This window comes from Coturnix japonica, chromosome 3, assembly GCF_001577835.2.
Source record: "Coturnix japonica isolate 7356 chromosome 3, Coturnix japonica 2.1, whole genome shotgun sequence".
Taxonomy (NCBI): Eukaryota; Metazoa; Chordata; class Aves; order Galliformes; family Phasianidae; genus Coturnix; species Coturnix japonica.
Window position 1 is genome coordinate 83,538,236 of NC_029518.1, and position 17,601 is coordinate 83,555,836.

A 17,601-nucleotide genomic window follows, 5' to 3' on the forward strand; every position below is an offset into this window, starting at 1 on the left:
TTGGTGTGCTGAGCGTGGTAGTTTTAATTTGACTTTGTATACCATACGATAGAATAAAGGGGGTGGTCAGTAGCCCTTTGGGATGAATTGCCACTGGAATGGATCAAAGTAACTTAAAGGTAGTAAACCACTAAATACAGGCAAGGCAGATCTACTCAGGAGTGGGTTGGGAAAGTACAGTTCTGAGTATTGCAGTGTTTCCAAGTGTAGTTTTTCTTGTTTTCAGTCACATGATACATCAATACATAGCTGAGCTAGGCTGACTGAGCAGTTCTCATTCAGTGTGTTATTGACAGGATGACTATCCACAGTGGGCAGTATATTTCATCACTGTTAAACATTGTTGCTTCTTCAAAGCTATATTAATCATTCTCAAAGGCTTGTGTGCTTCTAGGATCAAACTGCCATACGGGCTGACAGGCAGCAGGCCTGGCTGCCAAGGGGCAGCACTGAGGTGCTGATATTGGTGCCTTGCACATCACTGACATTCTCTGCTAGTAAGTGCTACCAAAGTTAATGTGTCACATGAAGGATGACCCAGTGATACTGCGAGCTTCCTGTCTGGGAGGTTATACTGTAAATATGGTGACTGGTAGTCAACACCTCCATTAACAAAACCATTTTGAACAGAGAGTATTGCACTGCAGAGTGTTATTTCAGTGTTTTTGTGATGAAACTTAGGTTTGGGGCAGGAATTCTGCCATTAAAACTTATTAGTGGATGGAGGAAATAAATCGTAGGCTGCTGTTGCTGAGTTCAGCTTTGGTCTGAGTAATGTAGCCAGAGAGGGAGGCTGACGTGGTAGGAACGAGCAAGCAGATGTGGTAGATCCACCAGCTTTGTATTTGGGGTGTCTGTGAAGGTAGCAGATAACTGAATATGCTGATTCTGACCCAGTGCGGCCTTTAGGGTTCTTGGGAGGACACGGGGAAATGGTTTTAAGTTAAAAGAGGGAAGATTTAGGTTGATGGTTAGGGGAATTCTTTAACTAGGAGAGTGGTTAGGCCCTGGATCAGGGCTGCCCATGGGAGGTTGTGATGCCCCTCCTTAGAGGTGTTCAGACCAGGTTGGACGAGGACCCTGGGCAACCTGATCTAGTAAAGGCGTATGTTTGGTGGCCTGCTATGGCAGGGGTTGGAACTAACATGATCCTTGAGGTCCCTTCCAACCCGGGTCATTTTGTGATACAATTGTGGGAGTGGAAGCGGTGTTGTTGGGTTTAGTGAGATAAGGTTGTTGGGTTTTCTTTTCGTGGAACAATCCTTGAAGACCTACCAGGCTGTCATTTCCAGTAGGCAGTATTTGGTTTCTTAGAGAATCATAGAATGGTTTGGGTTGAAAGGGACCTTTAAGATCATCCAGTTCCAAGCCCCTGCTGCGGGCAGGGACACCTCACTCTAGACCAGGTTGCTCACAGCCCCATCCAGCTCCATTATGCGTTTGGTTGCTTCTAGTTCAAAAGGCTTTAAAACAAAACAGCAAACAGGTGTCTAGAAACTTGTGCTTCTAGGGCTTGTCTAATGATTTATAATAAAATGCCCTTATAACTACTTGAAAGAAAGGAAAATCGCTGTCATTGAAGCTTCCATGCTTCATAATGATGGGCTCTTTGACATAATATTGATTTTGTTAGATGCACATGGGAACATTTGTAGCAATTGCTGGATATTATGCAGCAATCAAATCCTCAAGTCACAGCTGAGTGTGATGTGTTTACTCCCTGAGGAAGGCAGGATGGGCGTGCACTTGTTTACATTCTCTATATTATATGTGCTCAGTGATACTACGTCGTGCAGTTTCGAGGCTTGATTTGTTAATTCTTGTGTTTTGAAATTCATTTCAAGTGGAGGGAGCAAGTTCTCTTTAAAATTATCAGGTTTTTTCTTCAGTAACCTGAACTCTGAATTGCTTGTTTAACTGTTCTTAGAGCAGTGCTTCGAGCAGCTGAGTTACAGATTGTTTTCTATGTTACCCACAGCACATAGCAGAGGATTACCCAATGCAGCAGTGTTTCTAAGTTACAATGGAAAAAGGCCCTTCATAGAATCATAGAATTACCCAGGTTGGAAAAGACCTTGAAGATCATCAAATCCAACCACAGCCTAACCAGTACCCTAACTCTAAAAACCCTCCACTAAATCATATCCCTGAGCACCACATCCAAACAGCTCTTAAACACAACCAGGGATGGCGATTCAACCACCTCCCTGGGGAGCCTATTCCAGTGCTTAACTACCCTTTCTGTAAAGAAGTTCTTCCTAATATCCAACCTAAACTTGCCCTGACGCAACTTGAGGCCATTTCCCCTCGTCCTGTCACTTGTCACCGGTGAGAAGAGACTTGTCCCACTCTCACTGTAAGCACCTTTCAGGTACTGGAAGAGGGCAATAAGGTCTCCCCTCAGCCTCCTCTTCCCCAGACTAAACAGCCTCAGCTTCCTCAGCCTCTCCTTGTAGGGCTGATTCTCCAAGCCCTTCAAAATCCTCGTTGTCCTTCTTCACAACCTCTTCAACTCAAAGTAGCAAGTATGATTAATTTTATTATTTTCAATTAACAAACTTGTTTTCCTTTATTAAGGACAGGTGTGAGATCTTTTAGATGTTTTGAGGGAGATCTGTTTGATCACACAGTATGAGAAATGTGTTCTGACACACCTAAAAACATGGGTAGCGTACACGTAGTGATGTGATAGTGAAGATGCTTTATTTTCCCAGGGCAATAGCGAGAGCACGCAGTTAACAAGGTTTTGCTGTGAGGCAGGCAGGGTTCTCGTGAACAGCTGGAACAAAATCCTGCTGTTCTCATTGTATTGGCTGCGTAACTTCTTGTTATCTGTGTCATGTCAGGTTTATTAGATGTCTAGGAGCTCGCAGTCACAATTAAAGCAGCCTACTGAGAGATCTCTAAAGCCTCTGTTGAGACAGGATGGCACGATCTATTAGTCAGATTCTTATTGAACTACACAGTCATGCAGAACTTGCTGACAGATGTAACACCGCTCGTACTGATTTGAAGCTGCAGGGTGACACAGAGATCATGCTTACTGAAGCTAAATCAGTTTCATCTTAGCTAAGAAGAGAAAACGAATGTCTGCTGTCTATCGTGCCTATCTTAGTTTTGTATCTGTAGTTGCCATGAGTCACGTTGGCCTGGGGCCCACAGGTCAGTCTGAGTGGTACAGCGATGCCGGTTGGGACTTACTAGTTAATTTAGGTGAATGCACAGCTGTGGGTTATGCAGTCACTTTTTCCTTTCTTCTCTACTGATGTCTTAAGGTATATACATAAATAAGTTGCTCTTGTTCAAAAGTTGTCTCAAAGAAGTGAGAATGATGTATTCCTGAAGTTTTGGGTAGCAAAATGGTTTTCCTTATACTAAAAAGCATAGTTCTAGGTGAAAAGATAAATGGAAGTGAGTTAATATGGACTGTTATTACAGCGCATGGCTGGAAGCTCTTTATTGCAATTCAGTAAATACTTTAAGCGTAAGATGAGTAAAATCTAGGCAATTAGTATATGATTTTAATGTCTAATGGGACATGGAATGCTAATACAAGTTTTGGAGAAAATCATAGAATTACCCAGGTTGGAAAAGACCTTGAAGATCATCAAGTCCAACAGCAGCCTAACCAGAACCCTAACTCTAAAAATCCTACACTAAATCATATCCCTGAGCACCACATCCAAACGGCTCTTAAACACAACCAGGGATGGTGATTCAACAACCTCCCTGGGGAGCCTATTCCAGTACCTAACCACCCTTTATGTAAAGTTCTTCCTAATATCCAACCTAAACTTGTCCTGCTGCAACTTGAGGCCATGATGTATGAGGTCTTGACACGAGCCTTAAGACTGTGAAGTTAGTGTTACACAGATTGACAATGACAGCATCTCAGCTTCTTGTGCCAGCTCCCTATGATATAAAGGTTAACAGCTGTGCTCACATGCAGGCAGCTCAAACACGGAGTGACCTCGAGTGCAAGTATATCCTTCTGTTTGATTTCAAAATGGGATGTTTTTTTCCTTTTCAAGTGAATTCCACCCTGAAATGATAAGCTGGAGAATTACTTGGGAAATTCCTGAAGAAGTAATTTTGGAGAATGGTAGTGCCTTTGAAAAGCAAGGGCTTTCTGGAATTAAAGAAGAGAGAGTCATAGTATGTACAAGTATTCATCTATAGATAAACACTACTAGGTGGAAACAAGATGTTGTAGCTGATCTGCAGAAGGTTGTGCTCTTTGACCAATACGTCTGTGTTTATCCACAGTGGCATCTTTCAAGACATAGATGGTCTGCTATAACCTGCGTTTTCTGCAACAGCTCCTTCAGTTCCTGCTTTTGCCATGTATTGCTGTTTAGATGTCCTCATAAGAACATGTTGCCATAGCTTCACCTGCAGGATGAGGGCTGTTTATAGGCTGTGAACAGAAAGCAAAATACTGTGAAACTGGAGACTTCCCATTCTCATGTGCATAAAACTGTACTTCGAATACGTCTCAGATTTTGTATGTTTAGTATCAGGTTCTTTGTTTTTGGTTGTTTTTTTTTCTTTTGGGAAGATCAGTTTGGTTTCCCCCCATGTTAGTGTTTTGCTTTGGTTTACATCCATACCATTTGTGGTAGAATGGAAGTATGTCAGTCTTAACAAAGCTGAAGTCATTGCTAGCAAGAAAATGATAACCTTTTTCTTCTGACTTGGACAAGAGTACCCCTTTTATAAATATGACATACATCCTGATACATCCTGATGATAGAACTAGAGGGAATGGTTTTAAGCTGCGCCAGGGGAGATTCAGGCTGGACATTTGGAAGTATTACTTCTCGGAAAGGGTAGTCAGGCATTGGAATGCACTGCCCGGGGAGGTGGTGGAGTCACCGACCATGGGTGTGTTCAAGAAACATTTGGATGTTGTGTAGATGAATATGATTTAAACGGGAAGTATTCGGAATGGTTGGACTAGATGATCTTCTAGGTCTTTTCCAACCTTGATAATTCTGTGATTCTGTGATCCTTATGGTGTGAACGCTTAGGCTGCATGGTGTGGAACTGTATTCGTAGTGTACTTTTTCCTCTCTTCCTCATATGTCCAAGCAACTTGAATGCTTTCAAAAATGGGTAAATTGCATAAATCCTTATCTGTTGGTAGTTACATGTAAGTGAACTTGACTGGAAGATTGTTTTTGAACTGATGATTTGTGGCTTTGCTTTTGTCTGGAAGCAATGTATATGTGGCTCTTCTTGTATTATGAAACTGGGATCAAGATGAATTTATTTCTTATCAGATGTGCTGTGTATTGATTTCCATTGACTATAATGGGGCCTTGGACTCAGTACGGTTCCATCTCTAGTGAAAGCATTTTAGATGTTGAGCGGCTGGCCAGCTGAATACTCTCTGGCCTTCTTGGATTGGTGACCAATGTGTTAACAGTGTGATGTCTGACACGTGTCTGTCCTGAGGTGTTGTAGCTGCAAACTGGATGTTGTTTGTACTGTGCAGTATAAGTGAGCTGTCTTTTGTCATTTTGAAACTTGCTCTGATTCTTAGCCGGAGCTCAGTATGCTAGGCCAAATAAATAAAAGGTTGAGCAGCTTGGCCAGTTGAGCAGCTCCTTCAGAAGTGCAGAAGACCTAAAACATGAATGTCTGTGTATGATAAAAGAGGAGGTAAGCATTGTAGAAAATGGTTTAAGAGAATGGAAGACACCTCCTAGCCAGAAATCCTTAGCAGTTTTCCACCTGCTAGCTGGTAAAAATGGCAATCTGGCTGATGCCTTCTGTATGTAGTGATCTCTTAAAATGCTTCTATATCCTGTCTATGCAGGTCTTAGTGAAATCCACGTATCTTGACTTTTATTTTTCCTTCTGCAGGTAGTCCCATTGAGTGTCCCGGATGAGAGATAACTGTGTACCTATGATTAGAGAAGCCATGGTGTTTTAGGTGTTGGGAATTGAGGTATCAAGGGGAAGTTCTTTACCAAGAGAGTGGTGAGGTGCTGGAACAGGCTGCCTGGAGAGGTTGTGGATGCCCCATCCCTGGAGGTGTTCAGGGCCAGGTTGGATGGGGCCCTGGGCAGCCTGGTCTAGTATTAAATGTAGAGGTTGGTGGCCCTGCCTGTGGCGGGGGGGCTGGAGATTCGTGATCCTTGAGGTCCCTTTCAACCCAAGCCATTCTGTGATGGCCCTAAGCAAGCTACTCTAGCTGACCCTTATTTGAGCACTAAACAATGTCTGGGGGTCCTTTTTTTGCCTTAACCAGTCTGTGATTTGGAGACAGTTCTGTAAAATAACCATCCCAAAATAGCCTTTGTAGGTGGTTTGATACTTGCAGAACAACACATCCTTCAAGGATTATATTCTGTTAAATACTGGAGAATAATTGTGTGCTAACAGAGATGAACTGAACATTTTAATGAAGCCTTGTCCAAACATTCTGTTCTTCCCATTGTCTTCTGTTCTGCTGTACTCCTTTCTTCTCTGCATTAGCCAAAATAACCTGTTAAAATATGTTACACATGAGATGGTTTCAGAAGAAATCCCTGACTTCCCAGGTTGCACAGCACTACTCTTAGTAGAAGAGAGGTCAAGTAGGGCAAGTCACCAGCCTCTCAGAGCTCTGTTCGTTGCTCCTGATGCCATTTGTTTTATTCTCACTGCCCAACTTACATTTGAGTAGGCAGCAGGCAACCAATTGAGAAACTCCACGGGGGTGCTTACATTATATGTGGCACGTAGCCAAAAGTACATGGCAAGCATTCACCACAGAGATGTTTCTTGAGGGCACAGCTGCCTCCTACACTCAGCTGGACAGGAAGGCTTCTTGTGCTGATCAGGTTGTTACTTCTTCACTTATTGAATGTGTTTTTGCTGTGATCTGTAGTGCTAACAGAGTTTTCGGTTGTGCTCTCAACCCCAGGAGAATCTCTGTAGATCTGCAGTGCTATTCCTATGTTGGCACATGTGAAACTGTGGGTAGGTTGCATATGTATATATGACAAGAAACTTAATGGTGTCAGCTTAACACTGAGATACCAAACAGTACATTTAACTGAATGTTAAATGGCTTTTTATTCTTGGAATACTGTGGTAGAAAGATCCTGAGCATTCACTAGTACCTCTACCTGGTGTATGCTCTGTACTTTCTCTTGGAGTTTGTTTTCCTTCTGTTCTGTCAAGCTGCAGACATGTAGTGCTTTTTCAGATTTCTGATGTATTTGTATTTCACTGTTTATACAGGCAAGTTGTCAAGTATTAGCCACTTAGCAGCTTAGTACCTGTTACAAGTTGTTTTCCTTCCTGAACACATTGACTTCTTTTTGTTCCTGGGTAGTTCCTGGAAATATGACGCTTTGAGAGTTGCTTCAGCTTAGTCATGAAGTAGGAAAATCCTCTGTGTATCAGCTACAGGCTGTTTGCTTCTGTAGAACTGCGTATCATCATCTGGAAAGCAAATAAACTTGTTTCACTTCTGAAATCTAAATAGAAAAACAAATTCAGAGGTAGCATGTAAGCAAAGTTAAGGGTCTTGGTTATTTCACTAGCATTCAGTGTAACTCAGCTTATTATTATTATTATTATTATTATTTGTAGAGGATGCCTGTCTTGTGAACCATCAATAAATGACAGTCAAATAAATATGACAGTCAAATTTAACCAGTATTGTTTGTGTCGTGTCTCCTTTCTGCTGGCTTTAGCTTCAGGGGCTCGCCTCAGATTCTTGACCTATATGTATGTAATGAATCCAAATTCTGTTCTATATAATACATCTCCTGTGGTGTTTGGAAAGCTTTGTTTCCCTTGGTGAGCTTTGTGATAACTTAGAAATTTTTTTCCGAGTTGTTTTTAACACATATGGGACCTGGAGGGATCGTATATACCTAATCTTTGGGCTTAGTTTTTAGCATGTCAGTAACTGCTGTAAGGCTCTCTGGAGTATTTGGTGAAGAACACAAGATTGAAAGCAACCTTTGGGGTTGTTTCTAGTCCTTTTTGTTGGAAACAACCCTGTAGCTTTTATAGAAGCTTGGAGTTCAATGAAAGACGCTTTCCTAATGCCTTGTTTTGTTTATGAGATGAATGTTGAGAGCCTTCTATGTGTTTACCAATGCATTTAGCTTGGCAGTTCTAATTCTTCATTAGTATTTTTGTGACCTGGTCTTATGCAGCCTTAGTCTTGAGCTACAGGACACTTCCTACTGTTTCATACTTAAAATTCTTCTGACATTTCTTTGCTTATGCTAAACAGCTCCAGATCTGTGTTCTTCTATGTCTTGCTAGTATTGTAGAAACTTCTCTGCTCTGATTTGAGTTCAGCTGGTTTATGTACAGCAGACTTAAATTTGCACAGTGTTTCCAGTGAGGTCTTTCTAGAGTTGTATTTTAATGCAGTACGTTTTCCTGTCTCAGATTAAAAAAATGTTTGGCTCAGTAGGATCTGGATCACATTGTCATTATACATGACTTTAATCACGCTGGTGGCTCAGTCTCTGTCATGATTGATAATACACACAGGTTTTCTCCTATAGTCACCTCTGGTTTATTAATCTCTACTTAGGAATTTTTGCTTGTCCTCATAAGAATAGAGGCTACCCAAGAAAAATGTAGTTCTTAAGGCTCCATTTTTCTCTTTAATCTTTATAACCTTGCTAACAGAGGCAGTGTCAGTTTGGCTTGGTCTTTCCCCACAGCAGAGGAGCAAAGATTCTCTTAGAAGTTGTGCCAGGTGTTCCTGTTAATGATACTACTGTGCACTGCTTCTTTTTCTTTCTTTTTTTTTTTTTTTTCCTGCCATATCTGTAATAAAATTTCCCTTGTGCAGTCTTGAACTATATTGGTGCAGCATGCACAGCTGTGACCCTCTGCTACTTCACTACCACGTGGACCTCAAGCCTGGTGTGAGGTCTGGCAAATTCAAGAACGGTCAGAATGCAGAGTCATTTTTAGTTGATGATTACAGAAAGAGTGATGCTTTTATCCCCTTTGGTATCTTGATTTCAGCAACATATATCAGTGATACAAATGAAACTTATTCACTGCAGTATTAAAGTCCTGTCACCTTCCTAAAAAAGAAAGAGGACGTAAGATGTGACAAGCAGTTCTCCACAGTTGTGTGCACTCATGTTTGTATTCTGGAGACACTGGCAATGGATAAATCTTCCCACACGTGGCACTGAACTAAAATGACGAGTAATTAAAATCATAGGATTGTTAAGGTTGGGAAAGGTCTCTAAGATCATGGAGAGGTATGGATTTGAAAGGTGGACTGTTTGATGGATTAAGAACTGATTGGCTGGATGCAGCCAAAGGGTTGTGATTAATGGTTCTGTGTCAGGATGGAGGCCAGTCACAAGCAGTGTCCCTCAGGGGTCAGTCTTCAGTGCTCTTCAACATCTTCATCAGTGTTACAGATGATGGCAACGAGTGCACCCTCTGCAAGTTTGCAGATGACACCAAGCTGAGCAGTGAAGTTGATACTTTGGAAGAAAGGGAAGCCATCCAGAGGGACCTGGACAGGCTGGAGAAATGGACCCATGTGAACCTAATGCCCACCTGGGCACACTGATGGCTGTTTAGCCAGCACCTCCTGGTACTCTTCTATCCCACAGCTTAGCAGTTGGTCTTTCTGAAGCTCATTCTGTTGGCTACAGTCCTTTGGTCCAGTCTATCAGATCCCTTTGTAGGCCTTTCCTACCAAAAGGCAGATCAGCACTTCCTCCCAGCTTGTCATCTGTGAATTTGCTGAGGGTGCACTCTGTCCCCTTGTCAAAATAACCAACAAAGATATCAAACAGGGCTGGTCCCCACACTCACTCCTGGGACATACCACTGTTTGCTTTCTAGATTTAACTCCATTCACCACCACTCTTTGGGCTTGGCCATTCAGCCAGTAGCACCTGCACCACTGCCTTTCTTGGCCCCTAAAATTCTTTGCTTCCTTCTGACACTTGGAGTCTCATCTGTTAGAACAAAGTAAACTCCAGAACTAAGAGCAGTGATATGTTTGCTGTATTTCTTGCAGCAGGGCTCTCCTTTTTCTTTGTAATTGGCTTCTTAATGCTGTTCATATTTCTTTCTTGTTCAAGTTCAATTAGCTCAGTTCTAGAGCTAATTCCCCTTAATTCCTCCTTTCTCCTAGACTGAAACACTGCATTTTGTGAATACAATTTTCAGATGTGTCTTCCAAAACTTAGTGGGAAATACTGAATCCTTTATGTCTTACATATGAACATTGTACATAAATGCTGTGACTTTTTTGGTTCTGATTCTAAATACCATATCCTTCATTTTCCTGTTCTTTATAAAGAATTCACTAGATCATTCAGAAGCATATCTCAGAATTGTGACCAGACTCCATGGTTAAGCCAACACTTGTTGACGTAACAGGATTATTTTTTAGCAGTAGTAGTTTCTTTAGGTAATTGCGGTAATAGAAACCTGAGGATACAGTATTTTCTATCATCTGAAAAAGGTTTTGGTAGCTTGGCTCCAAGAGACTCTTACATGCAAAGCAGAGTGCTTGTAGAGCTGCTGTGGGTAGCAGGATTTTTGTTTGTTGATATGCAGGAAAACTTGTTGGAACAGTGTTGGACTATGGGCAGATTTCATTTATTTATTTATTGCAGGCTGCAACATGCTTAGAATTCTAAGTATCTCAGGCTAAATTAACCAATTTTGGTTTTGTGGGTTTTTTTCCTAACTATTTAGGAATGTCACTTTTCAAAACTTTCCCAAGGAAGGTTTACTGCTGGGGTTCATTAATTCCTGCTGTACTCAGAAGGCTTGAAGTACACCTGGTTCCAAACAGGCAAATTGTTATGCCCTAGATGTCACTGCTGCCTCTTTCCATTCTGTTGTGGCTCTTGGGCTTACTGCTTCCCTGAGGAGATGTCTTGTACTGAGAAGCTCTGTCAGATGTAGAAATGCTGTAGGCAGTAAAGAGCACCCAACTTCTTCTCCCCTTGTTCATATTGAAAACCAGTAGGCTTTTATGTTGGCAGCTGAACTACATCTTTCCTGAAGTAAATACTTTGCTGCTTCTGATCTAGATACTTAGTTCTAAGCAAGAGAGATTGTTGTTGAAAGTATGCCTTCCTAACTATTTGTACCTTCAAAGTAAAGTGTTTCAGGTTGCTTTCTCAGACGCAGGTGCTACCAATGAAAAGAGTCCATAAGAATAAGCATGTATTAAAAACTGATCTCATGTTGCTTTCTGAAGCAATGCCAATGTGTGTATGAGTATAGTTCAGGTATTTTTTTAAATGAAAGAAAGTAGTCATTTTTGGGGAGGAGAAAAGCAATGTGGGGTATATCTGAAGAGATGACTTGGGGAGTCAGGCTTTAGGTGAGGAGTGGAACATCTGCTGTAGTTATTAAGGAGGGTATCTGCAGCAGATTTGGAGAACACTCACCTCCTTGTTAAGATTTACCATTATCTCAAGGAAAGACTTGCTTTGGGTACAGTACAGTACAAGTGCCCGAGCCTGGAGTTGATTGAAGTGTTGAAGGAGTTGGTTGAAGTAGCTGTGTGCAGGGAGAGAGGATCCAGGGTTAACCTCGTAGATACCTTACTTTATAGTCAGAAATCTTCACAAAGCAATTACATTTGTCTTACTGTTCTGGTTATTTCTCTACTTTCCTCTGAGATCAGTAATTGTGGGTTTTGTCTTTATAGTGGTGGAGTATCTGGGCAAGGAAACTTCAGTAAAAGAAAAAGGTGCGTTCGGTACATATTGATTTGTTGGTGCCTTTCTGGGAACAAGTTAACCTGCAATATTTAACCAGCAAAATGGGTTTTGTTTTCTTGAAGTGGGTATCTCTTGTAGCTTGTCTCAGGATATTTGATATCATTTTATGATGAATATGTGTAGAAAAAATTCAGGCTCCACAGACAAAGATATCTGCTCAACGGACTCTTCAGGCTTAGCTCTTTTCTTGATTTCTTTTTTTTTCTTTTTTTTTTTCTTTTTAATAAGGTCAGTGATTATTCAAGAAATTTGATCTAAGCAAAAAGTGATTTTGCATAAACTAATAGGAGCTCAAATAAAGTCCAGGACATTCTTCCCTGCAGCTATGACATGAGAATCAAAACCCATCACCAAGGCAGTGTGGGGAGATGATGGGAAAATGGAGCTTGTCTCTCCGGAACTGGGAATTCAAGGATTTCCCAACTCAGTAAATCTGATTCCTTAGCTGTAAATTAAATCCATTTATTGAAGAGATCTTTGAACTGCTACTGTGTGCTTCTATAAACTTCATTAGGCAGAATTACTTTAAGAATCTGCACCAAGTCACTTGTATAGCATCCATATAATTTCTGTTAAAATTGGAATTAAAGTCACGTATTTTCCTCTGAATTTCTTTTCCCTGCTTCTTGCTCCAGGTGATTTCAGGTGAGATGAGAAGTTGGACCATAGGAGTTAGTAGTTCTACTTCAGTAGAAGAGTAGAAGTAGTTGGGTTACCATGTGTTTCTCTGCTGTTTACTAGCTTTTCTATTTGATTAAGCAGTTTTAGCTTACTGATTTTTAATGAGTGATTCAATTGCAGTGCTATTATGCCAGGAGAGACCTGTGCTTCATGCAACTTTGTAACACTTCTGTAAGAAATCTTTAAAAGTGTCTGTTTTAAAAGAAAATTAAAAACAAATGTGTGTTTAGTCTGGAAATGTACTGCATTAATTTATTACCAAAATCTAGTCAAATAGAGCACTTTGTAAGTCACCTTGCTAGTGGCCTCTGGGATTTCAAAGCTGGTCTATTCTGACGCAGTTTAGGAATTTAATATATTAAATCTTGAACTTTATTACATGTGAGAGGTAGGGACTACTGAAGATAGATTTGCACTGGATATAAAGGAAACTCTTGTGTCAATTAGAGTTTGGTTTTGTATATTTTTAATGTCTTAAGCCACTTTTTAGATCACTGATTATATTTTTCCCTATTTAAAAATGTTCTATTACTCCACAGTGTTCATCAAGAATGTACTGAAACGCCTCTATCCTGAGACTTCACCTTCTCCTGTGCATGTTTTGAGTGGAAAAGAGGAGGCGGTTCTCATAAATCTGGGCTCAAAATCCAAAAAGAATGATTTGGAAAATGTTCAGGTTTTGTCAGCAGATGCTGGTACATCAAGTGGGACACTCAGCAAATCATCTCAAGGTGAGACTGCACGCTCTTTTTTCGGATAATATGCTCTTAAATATAGTTATTTTAATACAGTGTAGTATCTACTTCTTTTCATCCAGTTGATGCTGGCAGACAAATCTGAATAAAAAGGCTATTGGTACTTAGCATGCCTGTTGTCAGTGCATAAGCCTTCTGAAATTATCCTCGTATATATGTGTGTATGTAACTTTAGCAGTAACTAATATGAAACTTGTGGATTCAAGAGTTGGGCTTGATGAACCTTGTGGGACCCTTTCATCTCAGGATATTCTATGATTGTTTCTGTAATCTGTTTATCAATATAATTTTCTGATTGTTACGAATCCTCTCAACTATTAGAGATACACCCAAAGATTGTGGGTGTGAAATGATCCAGCATTAATTCCTACCTTATGTTGCAGCAGAAACCCCAGGTGCCTGTAAGCACAATGGAAGGCAAATGCTAATTCAGTCAGTGTTTTCATATCCCACTGAAGAGTATTATTTTCAGTGTGTGTGTGTGTGTGTGTGTGTGCAGTAGAAGTGACGCAGATATTTTGACAGGTAGGTAAGACGACTCTTGCAAATGGGTTGTAAAATGTGGATGCAATGCCAAAAGATGATGGAGTTGTGAAATAAAGTAGCTGTGATGTTACTTGCAGGTTAAAGGCTCTGTGCTTAAGTGTAGAAAAAGTGTGAATTGCTTTGTGTTGTAGTTCATCTAGAATAAAGTTTTCCTATAACTGAAGGAGGCAGTTAAACTGCTTGACTTGAAATAAAAAGGCATGTTTCCAGAGAGTATCTTTAGGGATGGTGCTTAGACTTGTTACTTGCAAATCAAGAAGTGATGATCACAGATGCAGTCAGAGACTGGAGATTGAAGTCTTGAAAGACGTGACTGAATTGGCCAGTGGAATTAGAAACCTGGCCTTCATGAGAACAGACTTCTCTGTTGTTTGCAGATCTCATTGGTAGGATCCAGTGGAAGAGTGATCTGGATATGCAGAGGAGCTCAAGAGAGCTGGTTAATCTTCAAGAATAACTTTCCCAAAGCACAGGGTTGGCCTATTTTGACATGCAGAAAGCTGAGCAGTTTTGGCAGGATACATGACTGAGTTCAAAAGCATCAAGAAACAGCAAAGGGAAGATGAGGCAAGGCTCACCTTCACAGGTCTTCATAGCCAGCTCTTTGTTCATAACAATCAGGATAAACAACTGTGAGAGATTAGCTGCTTGCACTTACAGACTGCTAACCTCATGAAGGGAAGCTCACGATATAAATGTAAAATATAGAGAAGATGAAAGCTGACATCAACTTCTCAGAAGAAACATAGAGGTGTTTCCTGAGTATTCTGGGATGGAGTTGAGAAGAGTCCACCCAAAATTCAGCTAAGGTTGACAAGAAGAATGGGGGCAACAACTTAAAGGCTAAAGAAAGTGTGGATCTACTGCTCAACAGGCAAGGGACTTAGTAATAGAGGACAGAGAAAAGGCTGAGGTGCATAGTGCCTTTTTTGCCTCTGTTTTTACTGACAAAATTTGTCCTCTGGCCTAACAGGACCTGAAGGCTAATGTTGGAGCCTTTGGAAGTGAATCCTAATGCTAGATAATGGCTAGGGAGCTGCACAGTTGCATGCCAGTGGAATGAGATGGTACTCATCCAGAACTGGCTGATGCTGTGGCTGCTTTCTGTCATCACTGAAAGCTCACAGAGGTTAGAAAAGGTAAGTATTTTACGTACTTTTCAAGAAGGGCAAGTAGAATTATCTGGGAAGCTGCAAATATATTATGAACTAAGTGCTTCTGGAAGCTATTTCCAAGCATAGGAAGAGCTAAAAGCTGATAGGAAGCAGTAAGCTTTTAACAAAGGCAGATTGTGCCTGATTGACTCGGTTGCCTTCTGTGATGGTGTGATTGGTTTGAAGATAAGGAGAACACAGTGAATGTTGTTTATTTTTAGCAGGATGTTCTACTCAATCTACTGTAGTATTTTTATTGCCAAAATGGGAAGATGCCAGCTAGGCAAGTAAATGATCAGATAGATGGATAGACTGACAGGTTTAAAGAATAGTGATGAGCAATACAAAGTTCAGTAGGTGGCCACGTGCTAGTGGTGTACCTTGAGGATTAACGCTGGCCTGTGAAGACCTATGTGAGGCATGGAACAAGTTTTGATACAGGTGAGGGGTCAAACAGCTTGAAGCAGCACTACAGAAGAGAACTTACATCACTGATGAACAGCATATCAGCAGCACATCCTGACAAAAGGGGCCTGACTATGTGTTGTGTTTTATTAGCAGTATAGCCAGCAGGTTGTAGGAAGCAGTCATTTCTTTTTGTGAGACCATACTGGATAGCACCTCACTTTGGTGAGACCATATTGGAGTGAGGCCATACTGAAAGTACTGTGACCTGTTGGCTCCTCTGTAAAAGAAAGGTAGTTACAAACTAGAGTGAATCCAGTGGAGGACACTATGACACAGAGTGCTGAATCACAAATATAGGGAGACAAAAAATTGAGCTTGTTTAGTTTTAAAATCGTTAAGAGGAAATCTCATTACTTTCCCTCTGCTTGTTTAGTAGTTATCATAAGGAACATTTCTTTCAGATGTCTAGCAACAGAACAAACATGTTGTGGCAAGTGTAATTCCAGATAGATACTGCGGTCAAACGGGGAATGTAATTCTGTCTTGAGACTGATGAAGCATCGGAATGGGCTGCCTGGAGAGGGCTGTGATATCCCCATCCTTGGAGGTGCTAAAAACGTTGTACTGGAAAAACGAGTCTAATTGGAACAGTTTTTAATGGGAAATCGGGCTGATGACCTTCTTAAGCTGTTCTTTCTGACAGCAGATATTCTGTGTGTCTGTTCCCTTTTCTTGTTTGTTTTTGTTTGACCCCCACCTGATCTGTAATGAGGGTGGCTTGTAATAGCTTGGCTATAGGACGTCTATGGTGGAATTTGTCTTTGGAGGGTTGTGTGGCTGTTGTCCCATATTGCATCTGGTTAAGGTGACAGGAGATTACCTTAGAATCTCACATTATTGAATTCCCATTTTGTTTGTTTTTAAATCAGTACTTTAAGTACTTCTTTTCTGTAGTTGATAATGAGGCACTGTTTCAGAGGCTGACAAAGCATTAAGTTTATGCTGTAAAACGATATTTAATAGCATTTGGAAATAATTGTACTTTAGAAGCAGGTAATAAATAGGCTGTTATCTATGATGAGAACACTGAATAAATGTAACTGCGATGTAATTTCTTATGCCAAAAAAGCTTTCATTTGTGTTAAGTATGTTCTTATAAATCATGTTCTGCCCAGACTCCAGCTGAAGTGGGAGGTGAGAAGGAGAACTTAGATGACCTTGTGATGTATAACCCCTCTGTTTCATTAACTGTAAGAAAGTAGTTCTAGGCACTAGATATAAACACAGGCTCTTTATCCAAAATCCCAGTACAGGTACAATACAACTTGTGGGGAAGAGAACATAGAGCAGAAGAAACACTTCCTTGTTTAGGATTTTCACAGCAAAGCAACAAGGCTGTCCCTTAAATTAACAGTAAATTAACAGGGCTTATTTTCTGTTGGAGGCAAGCAAATGCTGTTAGCCAGTCTTTTCTGGCTGTGGTTTAATTCAAATTTAACAAAAACCCTTGCATAAATAATCATCTGCATGTTGTGATTTTTTTATTTTATTTTTTATGGCATTGAACACTGAAAGTGTATGTTTAGTGATGGGCTGTAGGATTTGGAGCCATGGACTGTGTAGCCTGGAAAAAAAATATAAGTATGTTGATCAAATTTTGGGGTGTTATACTACTATGCCCTATGAGGAGAGGCTGAGGGAGATGGGGCTGTTTAGTCTGGGGAAGAAGAGACTGAGAGGAGACTTTATTGCTCTCTTCCAGTATCTGAAAGGTGCTTACAGTGAGAGCAGGGTTGGTCTCTTCTCACTGGTGACAGGTGATAGGACAAGAGGAAGTGGCCTCAAGTTGTGCCAGGGTAAGTTTAGGTTGGATATTAGGAAACTCTTCTTTACAGAAAGTATTCCAGTTCAGCACTGGAATAGGTGGTTGGGTCACCTAATGTGTTTTAAAACCGTTTGGATGAGGTGCTCAGGAACATGCTTTAGCAGAGGGCTGTTAGTTAGGGTAGTATGGTTAGGTTGTGGTTGGACTTGATGATCTTTAAGGTCTTTTCCAACCTGAGTGATTCTGTGATTCTATTGTAAGTAACTTCATGTAGCCCAAAGGTTATGGGCTACCTATGAAAAAGCTGATCAGTTTAAGTAGCTGTAGTCTAAGATGGCTAATGGAAAATGAGAATATTTTTCTGTATGGCTATCGTCTTCTTCCTAGCTTTGAAAGTTATTGTTGTGCCTACAAAAATGTACTCAAAAATTAAATGTGGCATCAGTAAGAAACCGAGGATTTTCATAGAACGAACTTAAGATCCAGGTATT

At 40.7% G+C, this 17,601-nt stretch overlaps 1 protein-coding gene across 3 annotated transcripts in view; it reads left to right on the plus strand.

Annotated features, from left to right (window-relative positions):
- Positions 1 to 17,601, plus strand: part of ERICH1 (glutamate rich 1) — an 85,371-nt gene that overhangs the window by 582 nt on the left and 67,188 nt on the right. For 2 of the 3 annotated variants that reach the window (XR_001554412.1, XM_015859340.2), the window contains exon 2: positions 12,962 to 13,153. Coding sequence is in view for 2 of the 3 variants with exons in the window: in XM_015859340.2 (XP_015714826.1) it covers positions 12,962 to 13,153 (192 nt within the window). In the remaining variant the exon portion in view is untranslated. Of the gene's footprint in view, positions 1 to 11,668; positions 11,711 to 12,961; positions 13,154 to 17,601 lie in introns of all 3 variants that reach the window. The other variant, XM_015859339.2, reaches the window with a different exon arrangement.